Here is a 25976-nt window from a genome sequence, read left to right as displayed (position 1 = left end):
CATGTTTAGCTTTACCTAACCCCTAACCCTAACCCAACCCAAAACCCTAAAACCAAGCCTGAGCTCTCAAAATCCTTTGAAATCGTGAGGACCAGCCACATTTTGTGCATAATAATTGCACTATAAAAAAATTTGCCCACACAGTCCCTGCCTTGTATTTGTATTCTGGTCAGGTTTTCTGATGTTTGAAGTTTTCAACACCAAGGAACTAGGCTAATCACAGAGGAATTTTTTAGTTGTTTCGAAATGAGCACATAACTAATTAGCATGACATGAACAAATACGTTACTAATTAACATACTATTTCTACTCATGCTGTCAGTTTTCTCTCAACATTAAGCTATAGATACTGACGACACCATCTCAAACCATACTGTAACCAAAATACTTGGAATATCAAACAAATACCCATCAAATCAAATAACTGTTGTAGTTATAGGTTTCCAGAGCATCTCTGCATTTCTTGTACTGTATGTAAAACATAATCAACAATTGCTCAATTTGAGCAAAAAAATTAGATTTTTTTACTTCGTTGGGGTCCCACACTTTTGACACCAAGCCTGCACACTAGATGCTTCCTCAATTTGATCATTTAATCGAATTTTAAAACACAGCCCACTGCCATTTGTGCGATCTTACATACACGTTACAACAGTCTGTCTGTTTACGTTACAGTTAAATATACCTAACATATATGAAAGTGAAAAAACACATAGAACCATATACTGCCAGGCAGATTATATGAACTCACTGTAAGAATTAAAAGAAAAAGCTGCTTACATTTTCATATAGGGCTTGCAGGGTCTCCAGGTCCACTACTGTGTTGTCCAAGTTCAGGATGGCTGTGACATGATGAGAGAAAGAGAATTTTCACTGTCTGAACTCTAAAGGATGGAGAGTAACAGTGTGCACTAAATGAGTAGTAGTAGTTGAGATGTTGACGAGATGTCTTAGTACAGACCGTTGTGTTATTGATTACTGTTGTATGCAGCACAGTGAAAGAGTCTGGGTCATACCAGGAAAGATAACACGAAAGAATGGCTACTAGAGAAATGGGTTTAGTACTGGGTACTAAGAGAGAAGCTAATGCCTGGTTTCCGGTCTACCAACTTATTTGTCACTGTTATGATAAGCAATTAGAAAAAAGTACAACGGAATTTGTAAGCAACTGATTGGAGCTGGGGTTTCCTGTAGAGTTTAGTCTGAGTATTCAATAGTTAGCGTTGTTTAAAACATAAACTTAAAAAGAAGGAAAAAGAGAGTGCAGTGCAACACAGGTCTTTGTCCAAAAGAGATAAAAAAGAAAACACAAAGTGTTCCAAGCTCACTGAAAAGTCATGTGAGAAAAATTAAGTTGAAATATGAAGGACAACAGTAAGTTGAGGTATGATAGACAGTGGTATGTTGAAAATAAGGAAGTGGCAGTGATAAATTCGACACACGTCTATTGGAAAAAGACTGCTACTGTTGCCTGTTCTACTCTCCCCTACCCAGAAAGAACTTTTTACAAGAAACACTCCACAATTCCTACTGGCAAAACCTGTTGACTGGAGTTCGAAAGACCTGAGCCACTGGTTGCAGAGCTTGCTGTTCCTCAAGGACTTTCAACCAACAGCATCAGATCCTAAGACAGAGTATAGCAAGAAGGGTAATGTACATCGTACATAATTTACATCAGTTGTATAAGTTTGTCGAACAGTTGAGCTCGTTAATAGCCTGAACACCGCTAATTCTGCAGCCTTTACCATCACAGAAACTAGTTTACAACCAGAGCTCGAGCAAATTCCACACTCTCTCTGGGCAGCCCATAAATATGATGTAGGTCTTGTAAAAAAATGCAGAGCCTCTGATGGTACATCTAAAATCACAGTACAGGCCTTGTAAAAAGCAGTACCCTTTAGAACAGGAAGCCATCAATGGTATAAAGCATGTGTTCAATTCTTTATTAAAAACTGGCATAATAATTCCATGTGAGAATTCTCCACTGTGCACTCCCAGTTTTCCAGTTAAAAAAATACGAGACCAAGGTCAACCAACTGAATGGCGCTTTGTGCAAAATTTACAGGCAGTGAATGCAGCCATACACCCCCGAGCACCAGAAGTAGTAATCCTCAAACCATCTTGTCTCTGGTACCACCAAATTCAACTCATTTAGAATTCAGTAGTAGGTTTGGCCAATGCTTTCTTTTCTGCCCTCGTACATAGGGACAGCCAGTACTGGCTTGCCTTTTCATTTGGAGGAAAAAAAATTACACCTGGACCAGATGTCCCCAAGGTTACACTGAAAGTATGAGTTACTTTCATCAGACTGTCAGTAGAAACCTTCAAGGCCTTTATTTACCTGCTGGCCCAGCATTACTACAGTATGTAGATGATTTGCTGATCTGTAGTCCATCTGAAGAAGCATGCAAAATACAGTGCACCTGCTAAAACATCTTCTTGGCATGACATCATTTTGCAGGTAGTGGATCCCGAATTACTCACTGCATGAAGCTCCCCTGTCTGCTATGATGCATGCTTCCAGACCAAAGATCCTGACTAGCATCAATGCTGCTATCAACAACTAGGACACCCAGGGCCTCTGCTGTTCCAGGACTTATAGCCATAATAAACCACTTATCGACCTGAGGCCTGAGGGAGGTCTTATCATTTGAGTATGTATCTTTTAAAATGGAGCAAAAATGATCTCCCTCTGTACTTTTTATAATCATTTACAAACCTCCCCAATGCTGTCAAAATTTTATTGATGAATTTACTGAGATGCTTTTAGTTGTCCTCACAGAGTTTGACTGTTTTGTTATTACAGGTGATTTTAATGTTCACGTGGATAAGGCCTGTGACAGATATGCCAAAGAACTTTCTGCCGTCCTTGAAACGTATGGTGCACAGCCCTCTGGGCTATTGCCATGGATTATATACATTCTTTGCACCAGCGCACTGAAGAGAAAATTGTCTATATCCGCATGTGGTGGGCCCCCCTCCACCGGAACTGAGTGTGTAAAGTACTTCTGCAACCCCCACATATAAGCTCTTCCCAAAAAACAGAACTGGTCTTTTCTTTAGCTGACTTGAAGGGCCAGTGTGGCCTGGCAACCCAGAGAAAGAATAAGGAACAGTTGCATTTAATTGCCTGTTCCACAGTGAAGCGAGTGCCAGGTGGGATGCACATGCATTTGCATAATAAAAAACTGAAGCTTTGACAAAATCAGTCCTCTTGGCAGAAAAAACCCAGCATGCACCTGCATGATGTAGTGTAAAAACAGACAGCGCACACACCCCCGACTTGCCAGTTAAATTACAACTGGGAAGAACACAGATCAGAGTGAGAAAGGGAAGAACTAGCAACATCCCGCAAATGAAGATGCATGAAGAAACACCCGAAGGCCATATGAGGTGCAAATGTTATCCACTGACAAGTTATAGAGGAGAATTGCCAAGGAAGACACTCCTAAAGTGGAGTATGGGTGGATGGCAGGTAGCAGATCTCTGCTCGATACTTAACAGAGAAGAGATCATGCACCAATGCTGATAAGCAGCCCACGTTGCCGCATTAAGATGCCACAGTATTAAAACACGGAGGTACTCAGACTTGCTGCCATTCAGATCGGTGCATTTTTTAAATTGTGTGCTGCCATGTCTGACAAGAGCTTCCAAGTTGTGCATAGGCAGGTTACTGGGTTTTAGTTGGATGGGACTGCACCCTTCTTGAGGTCCTTGATTAGGATTGTTCAGTCTTCGGTTAACCATTCAGGGTAGGTCCCATTGATTAGAAGCTTTTTCATTTGTGAAGCTAGGCCTTCATGTAGTGATTCTTTAGCAAGTAAACATGCATCTTTCTACAGTTCTAATAGCTGGCTAACTCCATGCTGCCTTGATCTGGGTTTTCAACCCCTTTCTCTGTGGAGGATACTGCTGCTTATGGCAGTTCATCTTGCTTATCCAGCCAAGCATCTCAAAGATCACTTTGCTTTGGTGCATATCAGCTTGTTGGTCTCAGTGATGGTGGTCATAGTTATTTTTTGGAGTGCTGCATTCAGATCTTCTAGAAGGCACTTCCCTTGGTCTTGGTAAGTGGCACGAAGATTTTAGATCCATTTTCGCAATGATTTTCATTCTCACGTCAGCTGCTCTTGGGTTAAGCTTGCAAGGTGTTAAAAGGATTTGCAGCAATTCCCCGCTGTGCCTCCGCTTGTGCAGAGCTTGTCTTCACTCTTCAGACCGAACTCTGTCCTGCAGGCAGGACAGTAGTCTGGTCCCCCCCTCTCCCAAGGATGTTAGTGGCTAAGGTAACTCCTAGAGCTGGTGAGATGGAACCTGCTGGAGGGTCCTATCAGCTGTCTGGACTGTGACTGAGGTATCCCCTCTGGCTTCAGTTCCTTCCCTGGCCTATTAACCTCCACCTCCACCTCTGGCTTTGCCTGCCCCAGCCCCTTGCTCCTATGAGCAGTCTTCTTCCTCTTCCCAGTAATGGGCTGCCAAGCCCAGGAGACTTGCCTTCAAAAAATATTGTTATTCACGTCGACAGCAATGACACCCGATTACGCCAATCGGAGGTCACTAAAATTAATGTTGAGTCGATGTGTAACTTTGCTAAATTAATGTCAGACTCCTTCGTTTTTTCTGGACCCCTCCCCAATCTGACCAGCGATGACATGTTTAACCGCATGTCATCGTTCCGTCGCTGGCTGTCTAGGTGGTGTCCAGCAAATGATGTGGGCTTCATAGACAATTGGGCCACTTTCTGGGGAAAACCCGGTCTGGTAGCGAGAGATGGCATCCATCCCACTTTGAATGGTGCAGCTCTCATCTCTAGAAATTTGGCAGAGTTTATTAGCCGACCTAAAGCCTGACAATCCAGGGTGGGGACACCGGGATGCAGAGACTCTGCAGTTTCCTTAGAGCCGCCGCCCCCCTCAAACCACATAGAGACTGTATCTGCCCCTCGAATATATAAATCAAATAAATCAGAAGTTAACAGAAGAGGAGTTATTCATAAAAACTTAATAAAAATGAAGACCACTCTTATTGAACAGAAAAACAGAACTGTCAAATGTGGATTAATAAATATCAGGTCTCTTTCATCTAAATCTCTGTTAGTAAATGATTTGATAACTGATCACCAAATTGACCTACTTTATCTTACCGAAACCTGGTTACAGCAGGATGAATATGTCAGTCTGAATGAATCAACCTCCCTCAGTCATAAAAATTATCATGTTCCTCGAAGCACAGGTCGAGGTGGAGGAGTAGCTACAATCTTCCACTCAAACTTATTATTAAACTTTCATCCTCAGAACAGTTAGAACTCATTTGAGAGCCTCACTCTTAGTCTCTCACATCCAAATTGGAAAACACAAAAACCAGTTCTACTTGTCATTGTGTACCGTCCACCTGTCCCTTACTCAGAGTTTTTAACTGAATTCCCTGACTTTCTGTCTGATTTAGTGCTTATATCAGATAAAGTCATTATAGTGGGAGATTTTAACATTCATGTAGATGTTGAAAATAACAGCCTCAGCACTGCATTTAATTCTATATTAGATTCAATTGGTTTCATTCAAAACGTTAATAAACCCACCCACTGTTTCAATCACACCCTTGATCTTGTTCTGACCTATGGCATCGAAATTGAACATCTAATAGTTTTTCCCCCAAATCCTGTTTTGTCAGATCATTCTTTAATAACTTTTGAATTTAAAATGATGGATCATGCAGAGTTTGGAAGAAAATTCCACTACAGCAAATGTTTATCCGACAACGCTGTTAATAAATTTAAGAAAATGATTCCATCTTTATTTATATCTATGCCAAGTATAAACATAGTGGAGGGCAGCTGCTTCAATCCCACTCCCTACCAAATTGATCATGTTGTTGACAGCGCTGTAACCTCACTGCGTGAAACGCTTGATTCTGTAGCCCCTCTGAAAAAGAAGTTAGTGAATCAGAGAAGACTAACCCCATGGTATAATTTACATATTCGTACCTTAAAGCAGGCATCATGAAGGCTGGAAAGAAAGTGGCGTTCCACAAACTTAGAGGAAATTTTTCTAGCCTGGAAAAAGTCTATTAACATATAAAAAAGCTCTCCGTAAAGCCAGAACTGCATACTATTCATCACTAATAGAGGAAAATAAGAACAATCCCAGGTTTCTTTTCAGCACTGTAGCCAGGCTGACAAAAAGTCACAACTCTGTTGAACCCAGTGTTCCCTTAGCTCTCAGCAGTGATGAATTTATGCGTCTCTTTACAAATAAAATCACAACTATTAGAGATAAAATTCAGCAGATGCTTCCTATACCTGCAATAAATGAATCTTCTACTACAGTAGCTCTTGAATCATCTGTAGGACCTCAGTTATGTTTAGACTGCTTCTCTCCCATAGATCTCTCTGAATTTACATCAGTAGTTGCTTCATCGAAATCATCAACGTGTCTCTTAGACCCCATCCCGACTAGACTGCTTAAAGACACCCTGCCATTAATTAACTCATCTTTATTAGACTTGGTAAATTTATCTCTAGTATCAGTCTACGTACCACAGGCCTTTAAGACTGCAGTAATCAAACCTTTACTCAAAAAGCCTAGTCTTGATCCAGGAGTCTTGGCTAATAATAGACCAATATTCAACCTGCCATTTATTTCTAAAATCCTAGAAAAAGCTGTTGCTAAGCAGCTATCAGACCACTTACACAGGAATGAACTATTTGAAGATTTTCAATCAGGATTTAGAGCACATCATAGTACAGAAACAGCACTGTTAAAGGTTACCAATGATCTTCTCTTAGCCTCAGATAATGGACTTGTTTCTATACTTGTCCTCCTAGACCTTAGTACTGCATTCGACACCACTGACCACAACATCTTATTACAGAGACTGGAGCATGTGACAGCGTTAAAATGGTTCCAATCCTATTTATCGGACAGATTCCAGTTTGTTCATGTCCATGATGAACCTTCCACACGAACAAGGCTCCGTGCTAGGACCGATTCTGTTCACCCTGTACATGCTTCCTTTAGGATATGTCATTAGGAAGCACTCTATTAATTACCACTGATATGCAGTTGACACTCAGTTATATCTATCTATTAAACCTGTTAACACAAATCAGTTAACCAGACTTCAAGCCTGTCTAACTGACATAAAGGCCTGGATGACCAGTAACTTTTTACTTTTAAACTCGGAGAAAACAGAAGTCATTATATTTGGGCCAAAAAATCTCAAAATAACATTTCTAAAATTATAGCTACTCTAGATGGCATAACCCTGGACTCCAGCACTACTGTAAAAAACCTTGGAGTTATTTTTGACCAGGACATGTCCTTTAACTCACACATAAAACAAATCTCTAGAACTGCATTCTTTCACCTGCGCAACATTGCCAAAATTAGGAACATCCTGTCTCAAAATGATGCAGAAAAACTAGTTCATGCATTTGTTACCTCAAGGCTAGATTATTGTAACTCATTACTATCTGGATGTCCCAATATCTCCATAAAAAGCCTCCAATTAATCCAGAATGCCGCAGCCAGAGTCCTGACAGGAACTAGCAAGAGAGATCATATTTCTCCTATATTGGCTTCTCTTCATTGGCTCCCTGTAAAATATAGAATAGAATTTAAAATCCTTCCTCTCTCATACAAATCCCTTCATAATCAAGCTCCTTCATACCTTAAAGACCTCATAGTACCATATTATCCCAATAGAGCACTTCGCTCTCAGAGTGCAGGTCTACTTGTGGTTCCCAGAGTTTCCAAAAGCAGACTGGGAGGCAGAGCCTTTAGTTATCAAGCTCCTCTCCTGTGGAACCAGCTCCCAGCCTGGGTTCAGGAGGCAGACACTCTCTGTACTTTTAAGGCTAGACTTAAAACCTTCCTTTTTGACAAAGCATATAGTTAGGGCTGGCTTCAGGCAACCCTAAACCATCCCTTAGTTATGCTGCTATAGCCCTAGACTACCCAAGGACCATCGGTGCACTGAGCTCCCCTACCCTAACCCCCCCCCTTTCCCTTCTCCTCCCCTCTCTTCCTCTCCTCCCACCTCATGTATATTCCACCATTGAATGTCACTAACCTTGTGCTCTCTCTCTCCCCTAGTTTGTGCTCTCTCCTTCTCTCTCTGTTCTCTCTGTACCTTCTGCAGGTGTCCCTGGTCCTGGAGCTGTATATCGCTGATGTGCAGTTACTGGTCCCACCAACCTGCAGTGTCTATTTGTTGTTTATTGTTGCTGTTCTTTTCTCTATCCACTCACCCCAATCGGTCGAGGCAGATGGCCGCCCAAACTGAGCCTGGTTCTGCTGGAGGTTTTTTCTTCCGTTAAAGGGAGTTTTTCCTCTCCACTGTCGCCAAGTGCTTGCTCATAAGGGAATTGTTGGGTTTTTAGTTTAAGTTTTTGCAAAGTGCCTTGAGATGATTTGTATTGTGATTTGGCGCTATACAAATAAAATTGAATTGAAAATTGAATTGAATTGCCTCTCCTCTTGGGCCAACACTGCTCCTAAGCCTAGAAGCAAAGGAAATTCTGATAGAGTATGGGGGATGTATGGGTTCAAATGCTGAGTAAGGGTTGTTGGAATGTTAATAAAGATAATAACTTTCCCCTAAAGAGCAATCTTTCATTTTTAGTGCAGCCAACCCTATGCTAAGCTGCTGGCCAAAGTTTTGTGTTTTTATTCAGTTTTCTGCCACAGTTCTGGTGGCTCCTTTTCCAGGGAAGAGCATGTGAACTTCAGTGCTACAGTCCCTTTGGACTTATTTCCAAGTTTTCTGGCTTCTACCACGGACTTATTGGCTATTTTGATCAAGGAGGCAGGTAACAAAGTGAAGCTCCACAAAAGAGGCAGGTGTGCTTATGCGTCTCTGCTGGTGTGGATTACGCACCATGCTCCCCGGGGTATTCCTGTTTAACGTGTGCTCATTTTGCAACAGAATAGACCCTGCTGCTAAACAAAAGCAAAGACTTTTCCACATCCTGGGTTTTGTGCTTGATGGAAAGTGGCTATGTGATCTTTGCTCTTTGCTACAGCTGAGTGGATTTCAACTTTATAGAGCAAACAGACAACATGAGCTTTCCAGCAAAACAAAAGATGGTGGAATCTGTTTCTACATCAACAACAGCTGGTGCAATGAAGTGACAATACTGTCTCCGCACTGTTCCCCAAACCTGGAGGAATATCCAAGCTCCAGGGAAGAGCTTGTGAACTTCAGCTGGGATAGGCTGGGAAAGGCAGGGGTACACCCTGGACAGGTCACAGTCCATCACAGACAAACAACCACACACACTCACTCCTATGGGCAATTTAAAATCAGCAGCAAAAACTAAATGCAGGTTAATAGTGAGGGCTTAACAGGGGCTTCATGCCATGGCTCACCCTATCTCAGACTTTTATCTTAAGCACCAACTGTGTGAGATACCAGTGGATGGACAATGGATGGAAATGGCCAAACTTTCCAGTTTACTTTCTCCTTGCCACCATTCAGCGTGGTTGTGGAGACCCACTTTGCTTACAGGGTGCACTGCTAGCAGAGTTGCTGGCAAAGGTCATTATTTCCAAAGTGTCATCAATGCAGATGAAAACATGAATAAAAAAAATAAGAGAATAACAGATTCAAGACTCAGACTCAAGAAGATTCAAATAAGAACAGTACACAGTACAGATTAAAAATATGTAAAAGCAGTCTTCGCTATTTGTTTCATTGTTTTTTTCCCTGGAGTTAAGTGTGTTGATGGCATTTGGGATAAAAGGCTTTTTAAAAGCTCCTTTAGATAGGGGAACCCTGTATCTCCTCCCAAACTTCAGAGGGTCAAATTTGCTAGAGAGGGGGTTGGAGACATCTATCAAGATCCTCCCTGATTTCCTCCTTGTCCCCTCTGTGTACAGGTTCATCAGGGGCTTTTGGGGTTTGCCTCTTTTGGGTGAAAGGCAGAGGTACACCCTGGACAGGTCACCAGTCCATCGTAGGGCATTATTAAGCCCGAGCATAGACTGAAGGTCCCGGCGCAGGGACTATTATAACTGCTCAATGGGCAAGGGACGAATAAGTGGTGGGGGGGGGGCGGCTTCAGGCAGCGTCTAGCATTGACCCACACCCCACCATGATGTGGCAATGCGTGTGACCTTTCGGAAAATGTATATGATGCGGTTGCCGGGTGGGCGTGGGCCTGGAAATCGTGAGGAATATTATTTTTCCCATTTATTATTTTTCTCCAAAACAACCTCAAATTTAACCCTCTGAACATGTGTGAAAACTCACCAAAATTTGCACAGAAATCAGAATCGTGAAAATTTTATATTCAGTGGACGGAGCGGGAGCAGGATTACTATTGTAACAATAGTAGGGTAAAACTAACCATTCTCACCACGGTCTAATCCCAGCTCACGTTTCCTATTAGTGGGTGAACAATCCAACACTTGGTGAATTCTGCTTCTGCTTCTTCTAGATCTGCTCCCTGTATAACGTTTTGAAAATTTGAATGGAGAGCCAAACATTTAATTTGTCACAGGTCTACCAAATTTGGCACAAAAGTCCTATAGGGCATGCTGATCAAACAAGATAATCAGACCCATGCTCTATTTTCCACGCTGTTGCCTTGGAGATGACCTAAAGCCAACATTATTTTCCATTGGCAGATCTGTTCTGAGGGATGAAATTACATGGAGAGCCAAAATTTAGTTTGTCAGAACTGTACCAAACTTGGCTTAAAAATCCATTAGGGCATCCCAATCAAAAAAGCCAATCAGTCAATCTTTCTATACAAATATTCTCTCATTTAATTCATTTTAGAAGATGACATACTGTTACTACACAGTTGTGATATTGTTTATACCAAAAGCGTTGCATGAACAGCACATAGCATCTGGCATGAGGCTTGCGTCTGTGCACCAAGCACATTTTCACTCACACACTTGGAAGTGCTTCGTTTACCAAGAGCACAAAAAGCGGCCTAGAGGAACATCAGAAATAAGGGAAAACTGTGGTCTATAAGGCAAACAGAACACCTGTATCCCATGGGTAAGGGGATGGGTGTTAAGTAGGGATTTTAAATGATTGAAAACTTTTCACTTTTCTATCATGTGCAGAATTCTATCAGGAATCAAACAAAAAATAAATAAATAAAAAATCTTGAGGTATTGGTGGGGCCCACAGCCCGGAGGGCTGTACCCAGTTCACAAAATCTTGGGTACATAACCAAAATTCTGTCTCATTGAGGCGCTGCCCTCTGGGCTATTGCTAATGGATCAAAGCTTTCATTCTTTCTTTCATTTCCTTTCAGCTGCTCCCTTCAGGGGTCGCCACAGTTAATCATCTGCCTCCATTTAACCCTATCCTCTGTATCCCCTACACCCACACCAACTATCCTTATATCCTCCTTCACTACATCCAAGAACCTTCTCTTTGGTCTGGACTGTTGGCCCTAGGTACTTAAAATCCTCCACCTTCTTCACCTCTACTCCCTGTAACCTCAACGTTCTACTTGAGTCTCATTTACACACATGTACTCTGTTTTACTGCGGCTAACCTTCATTCCTCTCCTTTCCAGAGCAAACCTCCATCTCTCTAGATTTTCCTCCACCTGCTCCCTGCTCTAACTACAGATGACAATGCCCTCTGCAAACATCATGGTCCACGGAGATTCTTGTCTAACCTCATCTGTCAGCCTGTCCATCACCACAGCAAACAAGAAGAGGCTCAAAGCCAATCCTTGGTGCAGTCCCACCTCCACCTTGAACTCCTCTGTCACACCTACAGCACACCTCACCACTGTCTTACAGCTCTCATACATGTCCTGCACCACTCGAACATACTTCTCTGCCACTCCAGACTTCCTTCCTCCTGTTTGTTCTCTTCTGTCCTCTCAGTGTCCCACTTCTTCTTAGCTAACCTTTTCCTCTTAATACACTCCTGAACTTCCTCATTTCACCACCAAGTTTCCTTATCTGCTTTCCTCTTTCCAGATGACACACACCGAGTACCCTCCTTGCTGTCTCCCTGATCACTTTAGCCAGGGGCGGCGGGTGGCATAGGCTTCCCAAAAATTCCTCCCTAAAAATGTGGAATGACATACTGCTGTTCTTGTTTATATTGTGCACATCATTTGGCTAATGTTAAAAATTTACAAACGTCTGTGTGTTTTGCCTGCACTTATATTAATTTATTACCCTACTCTTTGTATCGCTTTAATGGCCACCTCCTGCTACTGCGTTCGTTTACATTTGGTGAATGTGCCTCTGGCTGTAACTGCTGGGCCACTCTCTGGGCGTTTGTTGGTTTGTTGGTATGCCAATCAAAGGCAGTGTAGAGGGAGGGGTGGGAAGTGCGGAGTACACAAAAAATTGTATATACATAAAATATATTGACAGTGACATATATTACATTTATTAAAAGAGATATTGACATTGATTGATTGAGATTAATTTTCAATTCAATTCAATTCAATTCAATTTTATTTGTATAGCGCCAAATCACAATACAAATCATCTCAAGGCACTTTACAAAAACTGAAACTAAAAACCCAACAATTCCCTTATGAGCAAGCACTTGGCGACAGTGGAGAGGAAAAAACTCCCTTTAACGGAAGAAAAAAACCTCCAGCAGAACCGGGCTCAGTTTGGGCGGCCATCTGCCTCGACCGGTTGGGGTGAGTGGATAAAGCAGAGAGAAAAGAACAGCAACAATAAACAACAAATAGACACTGCAAGTTGGTGGGGCCAGTAACTGCACATCAGCGATAAACAGCTCCAGGACCAGGGACACCTGCAGAAGGTACAGAGAGAGAGAGAGAGAGAGGGAGGGAGGGAGAGAGCACAAACTAGGGGAGAGAGAGAGCACAAGGTTAGTAACATTCAATGGTGGAATATACATGAGGTGGGAGAGAAGGGGGGGGGGGGTAGGGGAGCTCAGTGCACCGATGGTCCTCGGGCAGTCTAGGCCTATAGCAGCATAACTAACTAAGGGATGGTTCAGGGTTGCCTGAAGCCAGCCCTAACTATATGCTTTGTCAAAGAGGAAGGTTTTAAGTCTAGCCTTAAAAGTACAGAGAGTGTCTGCCTCCTGAACCCAGGCTGAGAGCTGGTTCCACAGGAGAGGAGCTTGATAGCTAAAGGCTCTGCCTCCCATTCTGCTTTTGAGAACTCTGGGAACCACAAGTAGGCCTGCACTCTGAGAGCGAAGTGGTCTATTGGGATAATATGGTACTATGAGGTCTTTAAGGTATGAAGGAGCTTGATTATGAAGGGATTTGTATGTGAGAAGAAGGATTTTAAATTATATTCTATATTTTACAGGGAGCCAATGAAGAGAAGCCAATATAGGAGAAATATGATCTCTCTTGCTAGTTCCTGTCAGGACTCTGGCTGCGGCATTCTGGATTAATTGGAGGCTTTTTATTAAGATATTAGGACATCCAGATAGTAATGAGTTACAGTAATCTAGCCTTGAGGAAACAAACGCATGGACTAGTTTTTCTGCATCATTTTGAGACAGGATGTTCCTAATTTTGGAAATGTTGCGCAGGTGAAAGAATGCAGTTCTAGAAATTTGTTTTATGTGTGAGTTAAAGGACATGTCCTGGTCAAAAATAACTCCAAGGTTTTTTACAGTAGTGCTGGAGGCCAGGGCTATGCCATCTAGAGTAGCTATAATTTTAGAAAAGTTATTTCTGAGATTTTTAGGCCCAAATATAATGACTTCTGTTTTCTCCGAGTTTAAAAGTAAAAAGTTACTGGTCATCCAAGCCTTTATGTCAGTTAGACAGGCTTGAAGTCTGGTTAACTGGTTTGTGTTAACAGGTTTAATAGATAGATATAACTGAGTGTCATCCGCATAGCAGTGGTAATTAATAGAGTGCTTCCTAATGATATATCCTAAAGGAAGCATGTACAGGGTGAACAGAATCGGTCCTAGCACAGAACCTTGTGGAACTCCATAACTAACTTTTGTTCGTGTGGAAGGTTCATCATGGACATGAACAAACTGGAATCTGTCCGATAAATAGGATTGGAACCACTTTAACGCTGTTCCTCTGATACCAATCACATGCTCCAGTCTCTGTAATAAGATGTTGTGGTCAATGGTGTCGAATGCTGCACTAAGGTCTAGGAGGACAAGTATCGAAACCAGTCCATCATCTGAGGCTAAGAGAAGATCGTTGGTAACTTTCAACAGTGCTGTTTCTGTACTATGATGTGCTCTAAATCCTGATTGGAAATCTTCAAATAGTTCATTCCTGTGTAAGTGGTCTGATAGCTGCTTAGCAACAGCTTTTTCTAGGATTTTAGAAATAAATGGCAGGTTGAATATTGGTCTATAATTAGCCAAGACACCTGGATCAAGACTAGGCTTTTTGAGTAAAGGTTTGATTACTGCAGTCTTAAAGGCCTGTGGTACGTAGCCTGATACTAGAGATAAATTTACCAAGTCCAATAAAGATGAGTTCATTAATGGCAGGGTGCCTTTAAGCAGTCTAGTCGGGATGGGGTCCAAGAGACACGTTGATGATTTCGATGAAGCAACTACTGATGTAAATTCAGAGAGATCTATGGGAGAGAAGCAGTCTAAACATAACTGAGGTCCTACAGATGATTCAAGAGCTACTGTAGTAAAAGATTCATTTATTGCAGGTATAGGAAGCATCTGCTGAATTTTATCTCTAATAGTTAGTATTTTGATTTCAGTTATGAAAAAACTTGTCAATCAGAGCATGTGTGAACTTCAAACCGCGGTGATGTATTGATATGCCAGTAGGAAAGGAGTTTCTCTTCTTTGAAACTCGACAGAACTGCTTCAAGTCAGTGTAACTCTCTCAGCTGGTTCGGGTCTGTAACGTAACTCATAACGCATGTGTGAGCGTCCATTTGTCTCCCAGTGCCTTCTGCAGATTTCCATCTACCTTAATTACCTAGGCTATCATATACTATATAGACAATGAAGCGAACCCACCTCCCACATTAGCCTTCCCAAACCTCAACCTCACCCGCCGCCTATGACTTTAGCTGTAGCTGTCCAGTCATCTGGAAGAACCTCCTGACCTCCCAGAGCCTGTTTCAGCTCCTCCCTGAAAGCCACACAACACTCTTCCTTTTTCAACTTCCACCACTTGGTCCTCTACTCTGCCTTTGTCCTCTTCATCTTCCTCACCACCAGTCATCCTATGCTATCTGGCTACACTCTCCCCAGCTACTACTTTGCAGTCACTGATCTCTTTCAGGTTGAAATGTCTGCACAAGATGTAATCAACTGGTGTACTCCTGCCTCCACCTTATATGCCCCTCCCTTTTCTGTAAAAATGTGTTCACTACAGCCATTTCCATCCTTTTTGCGAAGTCTACCACATCTGTCCTTCTGCATTCCTGTCCTGCATACCAAACTTACCCATCACATCCTCGTCACCTCCCCTCACCAACATGTCCGTTGAAGTCTGCCCCAATCACCACTCTCTCACCACTACCGTCACTACCCTGAATCACCTCATCCATCTCCCTCCAGAATTTATCCTTCTCTTCTCACATCCTACCTGTGGGGCATAACCACTGACAACATTCAACATCACACCTTCCACTTCCAGCTTCAGACTCATCATCCTGACACTCTCTTCACCTCCAGAACATTCCTAGCAAAATCCTCCTTCAGGATAACTCCTACTCCATTCCTCTTTCCATCTACACCATAATAAAACAGCTTGAACCCTGCTCCTAATCTATAGGCCTTGTTACCTTTCCACCTGGTCTCCTGAACACACGCTTCACCTTTCTTCTCTCCATCATATCAGCCAACTCTCTTGTTTTCCCTGACAAAGTCCCTACATTCAGAGTCCCTACTGTAAGTCCTACACCCCTGCCCTTCCTCTTTTCTCTTTGCCTACAAACACGCCCTCCTTCTTCAACCAACAGTAGTCCAATTTCCACTGGCACCCTGTAGGTCAACAGCACCAGTGGCGGTCGTTGTTAACCCAGGCTGCGACCGATCCGGTATGGAAGTCATATTGGTAATGGGTCAAAGCGATAGCCAGAAATGCTCCTCGCCTCACTGGGCCTGGAAACCCAGGAGAAAAGCCAGAAAAAAGAAATTGTAACAGACCACCTGACCCGACGCGAAGTGAGTGCCAGGGTGAGGAAGGGATGAACTCGCAACATCCCTCAATTAGAAATGCATGGAGGAACATGGGGATGCCCATGAAGCTGCCGTGCAAACTGACAACCTGTGGAAAACAGCTAGCTAGGACAATACTGCCCTAGTGGAGTGTGCATGGATGCTGGCTCCCTGCCCAATGCAGAGTAAGCCTGTGCAATAGTGTTGCATAGCCAGTGTTACAGTCCGGAGAGAGGTGGGAGCCCAGTGAATATTCCCTGTAGTGAACAAAAAGGTGCTCCAAATGGCTCTGTCTTGCATTCCCCGTAACATACAGGGCATGCACTGGGCAGAGAAGATGTGACACAGCCTCCTTTGCAGACATGTAGGGAGGAGGAGGAAAAAAACCCTTGAGTGTGATTATTCTAGATCTGTGCAAAACGCGACTAAACCAAACAGACTGTTCTGTGTTCCTGTTTGGAATTTGGGACATTAACATCGCCAGCACACTAGATGGCAGCAGAGTGATCGCGAGGCTGTGTGAGTGAGCGAGCGAGCAAGGAGAGAGAGAGACGTGCTTCCACCGCGAGCGGGCAGAGAGTAGCTCACCGAAGCAAGTTAGTTGCAAGTATTAACTAAGCCAAAGTGGTGGTGTGTCTCATACTGTGTGCGTATGGAAATGTAAGTACATTTAGCAGTAATTGTGCTAAGTGCTCGTTTGAGTCAACAATGAAGTTGTTAAATTATATTGTTCCGTAACTAGGCTAATGCTACCTATGCAGTGTAGTGCTGTTTATTAGGCACTGTGGTGTGTTTGAGCTAAGGGAGGCTAGTACAATACCCGCTATTACACGCTCTCTGTTTAAGCATGGTAACAGTGAATATTGCGGTTCTATAGCAGTTAAGATTATAATGGTTTGTAATTAATTATCTTCTTGTAATTAGTCAGCAGTAATGACATCACACTGTTGTATTAGATGTATCATCATATTACTGTAGACTAATGTTATATTCATTGCATATTTTTCTGTGTTTCAGAAAACCACACACATATGCCTTTCACACCCATATTATTCCTGATCAGAGTTGTAAAACCAATTCGTCAAGATTAAATGAACAGTGAGTGGAAGTGACTAAGTCTTTATTTACAACCCTCAACCAAGTGGTGTGACAGTACCAGTTCTGATCGGACAGGCCTGTAGCGATTCAACCATTCCGCACCAGTCCAGAGTTTAGAGAGAAGCTATCTTACAAGATCCGAATGAGCTAGTTATGCATTTAGGCATGTATGCAGGATTGTGTCACAGTATAACCACACTGCAATCCTCCCTAATCAGAAGACAAGCTGGGGATACCAAGAGAGCTGACAGATTAATCTGGAGCAGCCATGAGCACATGTAAGACCACAGCAAGGTCCCATTGTGTAGCTACGGGACGTGCGATAGAGTGCTGCCTGCGCTGAGGTTCACTCTCATGCCTGTGAGAGGGCATCCTCTCTCCATGGAATCTTCCACAGAGGCTCAGAATCACTTCCTGAGCCTCCTACCCTACTGACAGGGTGAGGGATAGCATACGTCTTTCTACTCTGAGAGACAGGCCCTCATGTCATGGGAGGTCAGCTCCAACCCCATATACACTATGGTATGAATGGGTTTAGGGGAGCTCTTCCCGTTTATTGCAATAGCTAGAGTGCCCAAATGAGCCACTAGTTACGCTGTCTACTGCCATGACGCCTCTCAGGAGCGTGCCAGCAGAAAGAGTTCGTCGAAATAAATGATATTGGTGGGAGACTGGAATCAAACTGGTACATGCCGTGGGTTTTACTGGCCAACATGGGAGTCCTGGGGCGGTTGGGCCAGCTTGTGAGAGATGGGGAGCTTACATCTCTTAGCTGTTGTTGTGATGATGTCAGGAAGCTCTTGTAAGAGCTGGCCTAGCCCAGGCGTAGAAAAGGCCAGCATAGCCAGCTGTGGCAGGCAGTTGCACTAGCTCCCTTGCGGGGAGAGGGTGGAGTGGGGAGCCCCATGGTGAATGGTCAGGCAAAGAGGCAGAGTAGTCTGACTCTGGGTCCAAGGCCAACTCCAGAAGGCTGTAGGCTGGAGCTCATGACCGGGGGTTTCCTCTTTGGGGAGAGAGGTGGGGGGAACTGTGAGAGCAGGGGACAGAGTAGAGGGAGGAGGTGTCTCTTCAGTCTGCCAGCACTGCTGCTTATGTCTTAGAGTTGTGGACGTAATTGTGACATTTGTTTGGGCCAGGGAATAAAAGAAGCATAATTAAAGTATACTTAAATAAACTAAAAAGAATATAAATGTTATATGATAAATAAGCAAACAGTATATATCAAGTTTATCTGCACTATACCAGAAAGTATACTTTCATAAACTAAAAAGCAGAAGTATATAATTGGTACCTATAAGTAGAATTGCAGTACACAAACTTAGATATGAACCATTGGTGTGTACTCAAAGTTTACAACTCTTAAATTAAAGTACACTTAAAAGTATACTTATAAACTAAAAGTGGGCCATTTTAGTTCCCATAAGTCCCAAAATAGTACATTTAAAAGTGTACTACATTGATCTTAGTATACTTAAGACATAAAGCATATTTGGGAAATAAACTTGAACTTTACTTAAAGGTATTAATACAAAAAACTTTGAATGTACTTTTGTAAGGGTGAATTTTCTAAAATGATGAGATTAGATGCAAAACAAAACAACAAAAATACAAATAGATAACTGGATTCAAAGAAATAATATCAAGTGTGTACATATTGCAAGTTTTTTATGATGAGATTCATGACATTTTATAGTCGTGATGCTGTTGTACCACAAAAACTGTCTTGGACAATATAGCAAATGTCAGAAAAAGCAATACAGTTGCTGTCTGAGGTGTTTAAAATGGGACACCAGTGTGAACACAGAACAAGAGAGGTGAGGTTCTGCCAGGTCTATTCGGTTGTGAAGCAATAATAACAATATGAAGAAGAAGAAGTACTTTATTAATCCCCAAGGGGAAATTCAGTTGTTACAGCAGTTATTAAATTTGAGATTAAATTAGCCAGTACAGATTAAATATGAACCTCATCTTCACTGTCAAGCTATGCCACACTAATAAACCATACAACCATAACAGATGAGCTCACCATTCTGGATATCTTTCATATCAAGGTGCAAGGAGGACATCAGGATTCCTACTGCCTGAGAACGCTTGTTATTTAGGAGTTTCACAACCTAAAAAGAAACAGACACCAGGTTAGATTCAAAAGCTTAGGTATAGGTTTGTCATTGCAGCACAGATACTGTACAGCTTTGATTTTGGTGCTTTTCCATTGTTATGATAAAGATAATGCTGCAGTTGCAAAAATGACTGGAACTGTTAAAAATCAGCATGTGGCAGTAAAGAAATAAAAATATAATATACCAATGGCAGCATGGAAACCAAAAAAAAAGTTTTTAAGAGTAAAGGTCAGCAAAATAATTAGAAATAATCTTCTGATGAACATAAATATCCACAGAAAGTTTTCTTTACAACACTGTATAGTATACACAGTATGTGTTACATACAGTGGCAGTTTGTTCATAGGGGCAATTTGGTGATGCATTGCCATTGGAAACAATTCAATTCAATTAATTTCAGTTCAATTCAATTTTATTTGTATAGTGCCAAATCACAATACAATTATCTCAAGGCACTTTACAAAAAACCCAACATATCCCTTATGAGCAAGCACTTGGCGACAGTGGAGAGGAAAAACTCCCTTTAATGGAAGAAAAATCCTCCAGCAGAACCAGTCTCAGTTTGGGTGGTCATCTGCCTCGACCAGTTGGGGTGAGTAGATGGAGCAGAGAGAAAAGCACAGTAAAAATAAACAACAAATAGACACTGCACCAACAATGCAGTTGGTGGGGCCAGAAACTGCACATTAGCAATATACAACTCCAGGACCAGGGACACCTGCTGAAGGTACAGAGAGAGAGAGAACAGAGGGAGAGGGAGAGAGCACAAACTAGGGTAGAGAGAGCACAGTGGCATTCAATGATGGAATATACATGCGAGGGGGGAGGAGAGGAGGAGAGGGGAAGGGAAAGGAGGGGAGGGTTAGGGTAGGGGAGCTCAGTGCACTGATGGTCTTCGGGCAGTCTAGGCCTATAGCAGCATAACTAAGGGATGGTTCAGGGTTTCCTGAAGCCAGCCCTAACTATACGCTTTGTCAAAAAGGAAGGTTTTACAGTGGTGTGAAAAAGTGTTGGCCCCCTTCCTGATTTCTTTTTTTTTTGCATGTTTGTCACACTTTGTTTCAGATCATCAAACAAATTTAAATATTAGTCAAGGATAACACAAGTAAACACGTCATGCAGTTTTTAAATGAAGGTTTTAATTAAGGGAAAACAAAATCCAAAAGTACATGGCCCTGTGTGAAAAAGTGTTTGCCCCCTAAACCTAGTAACTGGTTGGGCCACCCTTAGCAGCAACAACTGCAATCAAGAGTTTGCGATAACTTGCAATGGGTCTGTTACAGTAGGAATTTTGGCCCACTCATCTTTGCAGAATTGTTGTAATTCAGCCACATTGGAGGATTTTTGAGCATGAACCACCTTTTTAAGGTCATGCCACAGCATCTCAATTGGATTCAGGTCAGGACTTTGACTAGGCCACTCCAAAGTCTTCATTTTGTTTTTCTTCAGCCATTCAGAGGTGGACTTGCTGGTGTGTTTTGGATCATCGTCCTGCTGCAGAACCCAAGTTCACTTCATCTTGAGGTCACAAACAGATGGCCGGACATTCTCCTTCAGGGTTGTTTGGTAGACAGCAGAATTCATGGTTCCATTTATCACAGCAAGTCTTCCAGGTCCTGAAGCAGAAAAACAGCCCCAGACCATCACACTACCACCACCATATTTTACTTGGTATGATGTTCTTTTTTTGAAATGCAGTGTTACTTTTACGCCAGACTTAATGGGGCACACACCTTCCAAAAAGTTCAACTTTTGTCTCGTCAGTCCACAGAGTATTTTCCCAAAAGTCTTGGGGATCATCAAGACGTTTTCTGGCAAAACTGAGATAAGACTTTATGTTCTTTTTGCTCACCAGCAATTTCCGTCTTGGAACTCTGCCACGCAGACCATTTTTGCCCAGTCTCTTTCTTAGTCATGAACAGTGACCTTAACTGAGGCAAGTGAGGCCTGCAGTTCTCTGGATGTTGTTGTGGGCTCTTCTGTGGCCTCTTGGATGAGTCATTGCTGCACTCTTGGGGTAATTTTGGTTGGCCGGCCACTCCTGGGAAGGTACTCCACTGTTCCATGTTTTGGCCATTGTAGATAATGGCTCTCACTGTGGTTCGCTGCAGTCCCAAAGCTTTAGAAATGGCTTTATAACCTTTCCAGATTGATAGATCTCAATTACTTTCTTTCTCAGTTGTTTTTGAATTTCTTTGGATCTCGGCATGATGTCTAGCTTTTGAAGATCTTTTGGTCTACTTCACTTTGTCAGGTAGGTCCTATTTAAGTGATTTCTTCGTTGCAACAGGTGTGGCAGTGATCAGGCCTGGGTGTGACCAGACTTGAACTCAGGTGTGATAAACCACGGGGGGACACTTTTTCACACAGGGCCATGTAGTTTTGGATTTTGTTTTTTCTTAATAATAATGTGATAATGTGTTTAGTTGTGTTATCTTTGACCTAATATTTAAATTTGTTTGATGATCTGAAACAAAGTGTGACAAACATGCAAAAAAATAAGAAATCAGGAAGGGGGGCCCACACTTTTTCACACCACTGTAAGTCTAGCCTGAAAAGTATAGAGAGTGTCTGCCTCCTGAACCCAGACTGGGTGCTGGTTCCACAAGAGAGGAGCTTAATAGCTAAAGGCTCTGCCTCCCATTCTACTTTTGGAAACTAGGAACCACAAGTAGACCTGCACTCTGAGAGCAAAGTGCTCTATTGGGATAATATGGTACTATGAGGTCTTTAAGGTGTGAAGGAGCTTGATCATGAAGGGATTTGTATGTGAGAAGAAGGATTTTAAATTCTATTCTGTATTTTACAGGGATCCAATGAAGAGAAGCTAATATAGGAGAAATATGATCTCTCTTCCTATTTCCTGTCAGGACTCTGGCTGCGGCATTCTAAATTAACTGGAGGCTTTCTATGAAGATACTGGGATATCCAGATAGTAATGAGTAACAGTAATCTAGCCCTGAGGTAACAAATGCGTGGACTAGTTTTTCTGCATCATTTTGAGACAAGATGTTCCTAATTTTGGTAATGTTGCGCAGGTGAAAGAAGGCAGTTCTAGAGATTTGTTTTATGTGTGAGTTAAAGGACATGTCCTGGTCAAAAATAACTCCAAGGTTTTTCACAGTAGTGCTGGAGGCCAGGATTATGCCATCTAAAGTAGCTATATTTTTAGAAAAGTTATTTCTGAGGTTTTTAGGCCCAAATACAATAATTTTCTCTGAATTTAAAAGTAGAAAGTTACTGGCCATCCAGGCCTTTATGTCAGTTAGACATGCTTGAAGTCTGGTTAACTGGTTTGTATCATCAGGTTTCATAGACAGATACAGCTGAGTGTCATCTGCATAGCAGTGGTAATTAATAGAGTGCTTCTTAATAACATTGCCTAAAGGAAGCATGTACAGGGTGAACAGAATCGGTCCTAGCACAGAACCTTGTGGAACTCCACTTTTGTGCACATGGAAGGTTCATCTTGGACATGAATGAACTGGAATCTGTCCGATAAATAAGATTGGAACCATTTTAACGCTGTTCCTCTGATACCAGTCACATGCTCCAGTCTATGTAATAAGATGCTGTGGTCAGTAGTTTCAAATGCAGGACTAAGGTCTAAGAGGACAAGTATAGAAACAAGTCCGTTATCTGAGGCTAAGAGAAGATTGTTGGTGACTTTTAACAGTGCTGTTTCTGTATTATGATGTGCTCTAAATCCTGATTGAAAATCTTCAAACAGGAGGGATCTTTTTTTTTTCTATTTGACACTAGTGCTTATGAGTGTTCTATACTGTCTTGTCTGCCTCTAAATGTCATTGTCCAATCAGGCTAAGGTATTAAAATTGCCCCCACTGAAAAAAAATTCAGGACACACCACTGGTTACATATTAAAGGTAACACAAATTCATAATAAAACTAGCACATGCTCATTTACTTCTCTATGTTTTCCATATGGCTTGTACCATATATCATTAACAAAATAATATACAATAATATTTGTTTGTGTATAATAATAATACAAACTGGCATTATATTGATGGTCTGATGTCTGAAAGGAGAAGACACATATAATTTGAGTTGTGGTTAAACTTTCATTGAGGTGACAGGGCAGAATTATTTAAAATAATTTGTTAATTAGTTGACCAATACAATACAAAGACAAATTAAAATAACCAGTATTTCAGAGTATTTATTGGTAAGATGCATGTTTTTTATTTACAAAGATCAATGTCTACCTTGTTGCCATGTAACCTATTTTCATCCAATACGTGAAATGCAGTGCTGAACAGTCACTTGCTTGGTATCTGTCTTGGTGCATTGAACACAGAGGTAAAGAAGAAAGGAATGAAGCTGAATGTTTGCAGAACATGTTTCGAACCTTTTTTTTGGCACAGAATTGTGACACTGAAAAGAATAAAGCAACATTTTCAGACATTCAGATCTTACTTTCCAGTGGTTGAAAGCTTTAAAAACATTTTTTAAGTGTAGCCCTTTTTTTTTTTTAACTTTTTGATCATTTTTACCTGTTAAGAAATCTCCATCATGTTTTAAAGACCTGATTGTTTTCTGTGTGTGGCCACACTCTCCTGAGTCTCCTTGGTCTCCCCCTGTTCCTGTGTTCCATGTCAATGGACTCCAGTTATCCTCGCTCCTGTTTTCCCTGTAAGTGGCCACATTCCACTGAATTTCTGTGGTCTCTCCCTGTTCCTGTGTTCTGTGTAACCGAACTCCAGCTTCCCTGTCAGTAGGCCACACTCTGAATCTTCTCAGCCTCCTCCTTGTTCCTGACTCCGGCACCTCCTGGCTTCTGTTTCCCTGTGAGTGACACTCTCCTGAGTCCCCTTGGCCTCTCTGCATTCCACATCACCAGACTCCAGTTTCCTTGGTTGGACTGCGGGCACCTCCACCACAAACTGCCAAGCAGGGCCCGGAAGGGTCAGCACTGGTGCGCTGATGAAGCTCCTCTTCAGGCACTGGAAGGCCTTCTCAGCAGCGGGACCCCACTTGCACTTGGACTTGGTGGAGGGAAGAACATGCAGAGGGGAAGCAACAGAGGTAAAATTTCTGATAAAAGTCTGTAAAACCCAGGAACCTTTGGACCTGACGCCTGGAGACTGGTGTGGGCCACTCCTGTACCGTTTTGGTTTTCGCTGGGTCCATTTGAATTTCCCCTTCTGACACAACAAACCCCAGGAATGACAATGCTGACACATGACATTCACATTTTTCCCCTTTGACATACCATTTGTTATCTAGGAGTCTGGTGAGAACTTTCCTGACATGACAGACATGCTCAGACAGGCTAGGTGAAAAAAAACAAGATATCATCCAAATAAACGAATACACAATCATTAATCATGTCCTTAAAAATGTCATTAACCACGGCCTGGAAGACTGCTGGGGTGTTGGTCAGTCTGAAGGGCATGACCAGGTATTCATAGTGCCATGATGGAGTGTTAAAGGCAGTTTTCCATTTCTCACCCTGCCTCATATGTACCAAGTGGTCCGCATTGTGTAGACCTAATTTAGTGAACACTCGCACTCTCTTCAGTAACTCAAAGGCAGACGCAAGTAATGTCAGTGGATAGGGATTCTTGACCATGATGATATTCAGACCACGATAGTCAATTCAGGGAAGCAATGTCTTCTCAACGAAAAAGAAACCTGCGCCAGCAGGGGACAATGAGGGTCTGATGATACCTGATTCTAATGATGCTTTAATGTACTCATGCATGTCCTGTGTCTCTCTTAATGACAATGAGTACAAACGTCCCTAAGGAGGGGAAGTACCTAGCAGCAAGTCAATGGCACAATTTTAATTCCGGTGTGGCGGTAGGGACGTGGCTTTACTCTTGCTAAAAACCTCTGCCAAGTCCCAGTAGCACTCTGGAACACCTGACAGGTCAGGGCAGTTATCATGGATGCTCCCTGGTCTCTTAGAAGGAGGTGCAAAGGACAGGGGATTGGGGCACTTGCCACTATTCCCAGTGGGTTGCCTCAGCTCAGCCTCCACAGTGAGGTCTATAGCCTGGGGAAAACAGAGGCTGGGACAGAGACTGCCGTTGAACCTCCACTCTCGTTCGCTCCTGGACAGGCACATATGTCCCAGCTGCATGGGCTTGTCCCTGGGTCCTGCTTCTGTGAGGTTTCCTGGCGAGGCATCAGGCTAGTGATTGTGGTGTCTGGGTCCGCGGGGAATGTTGCGACAGCCGTTGGTACTGGTGGGGGCAAATCATGGCCTGGAAAGTTCCTGGAGTGATGGTGACATGGACGCTGTTCCATGTGTCGTTCCTTGGTGCTTTCTTGTGAATGCAGGTCTATTTTAACAGCTAGGGCTATGTGGGCGTTTAAGTTCATGGGCACGTCAATAGGGGTTAAATTGTTTTTTGTCCTGGGGTGCTAGTCGATGTATGAAGATGTCACACAGCGGGGTGTTACCCAAAACAGACGATGGCATACTGAGAGGCGGTTCTACTTCCCTGCTGCATTGTGGCCAGCCTCTGAACTGCTCCTCTGTGCTGGCTGGGTCCATGGTGGCCAGTTTGTGCTGTAATTTACCAGACATGGTGGACCCAAATGCTCAGCACACTGACACTGACCGCACATGAAATAGAGTAGACAAACTGGCAACAAACACTTGACATCCATCCATCCATCTTCTTCCGCTTATCCGGGGCCGGG

General features: G+C 42.6%; 1 protein-coding gene across 1 annotated transcript in view; it reads right to left on the bottom strand.

The window, feature by feature from the left end:
- The window catches only part of fmn2b (formin 2b), an 81794-nt gene that overhangs the window by 20516 nt on the left and 35302 nt on the right, over positions 1–25976 (bottom strand). The window contains exons 9-10 of the mRNA XM_026314743.1: positions 19211–19298; positions 781–842 (exon numbers count right to left, since the gene is read on the bottom strand). Of these exons, the coding sequence (XP_026170528.1) occupies positions 781–842; positions 19211–19298 (150 nt within the window). The remainder of the gene's footprint in view (positions 1–780; positions 843–19210; positions 19299–25976) is intronic.

The sequence above is a fragment of the Mastacembelus armatus genome, chromosome 19 (assembly GCF_900324485.2).
Source record: "Mastacembelus armatus chromosome 19, fMasArm1.2, whole genome shotgun sequence".
Classification (NCBI taxonomy): domain Eukaryota; kingdom Metazoa; phylum Chordata; class Actinopteri; order Synbranchiformes; family Mastacembelidae; genus Mastacembelus; species Mastacembelus armatus.
This window is presented reverse-complemented; position numbering and strand designations above follow the sequence as displayed.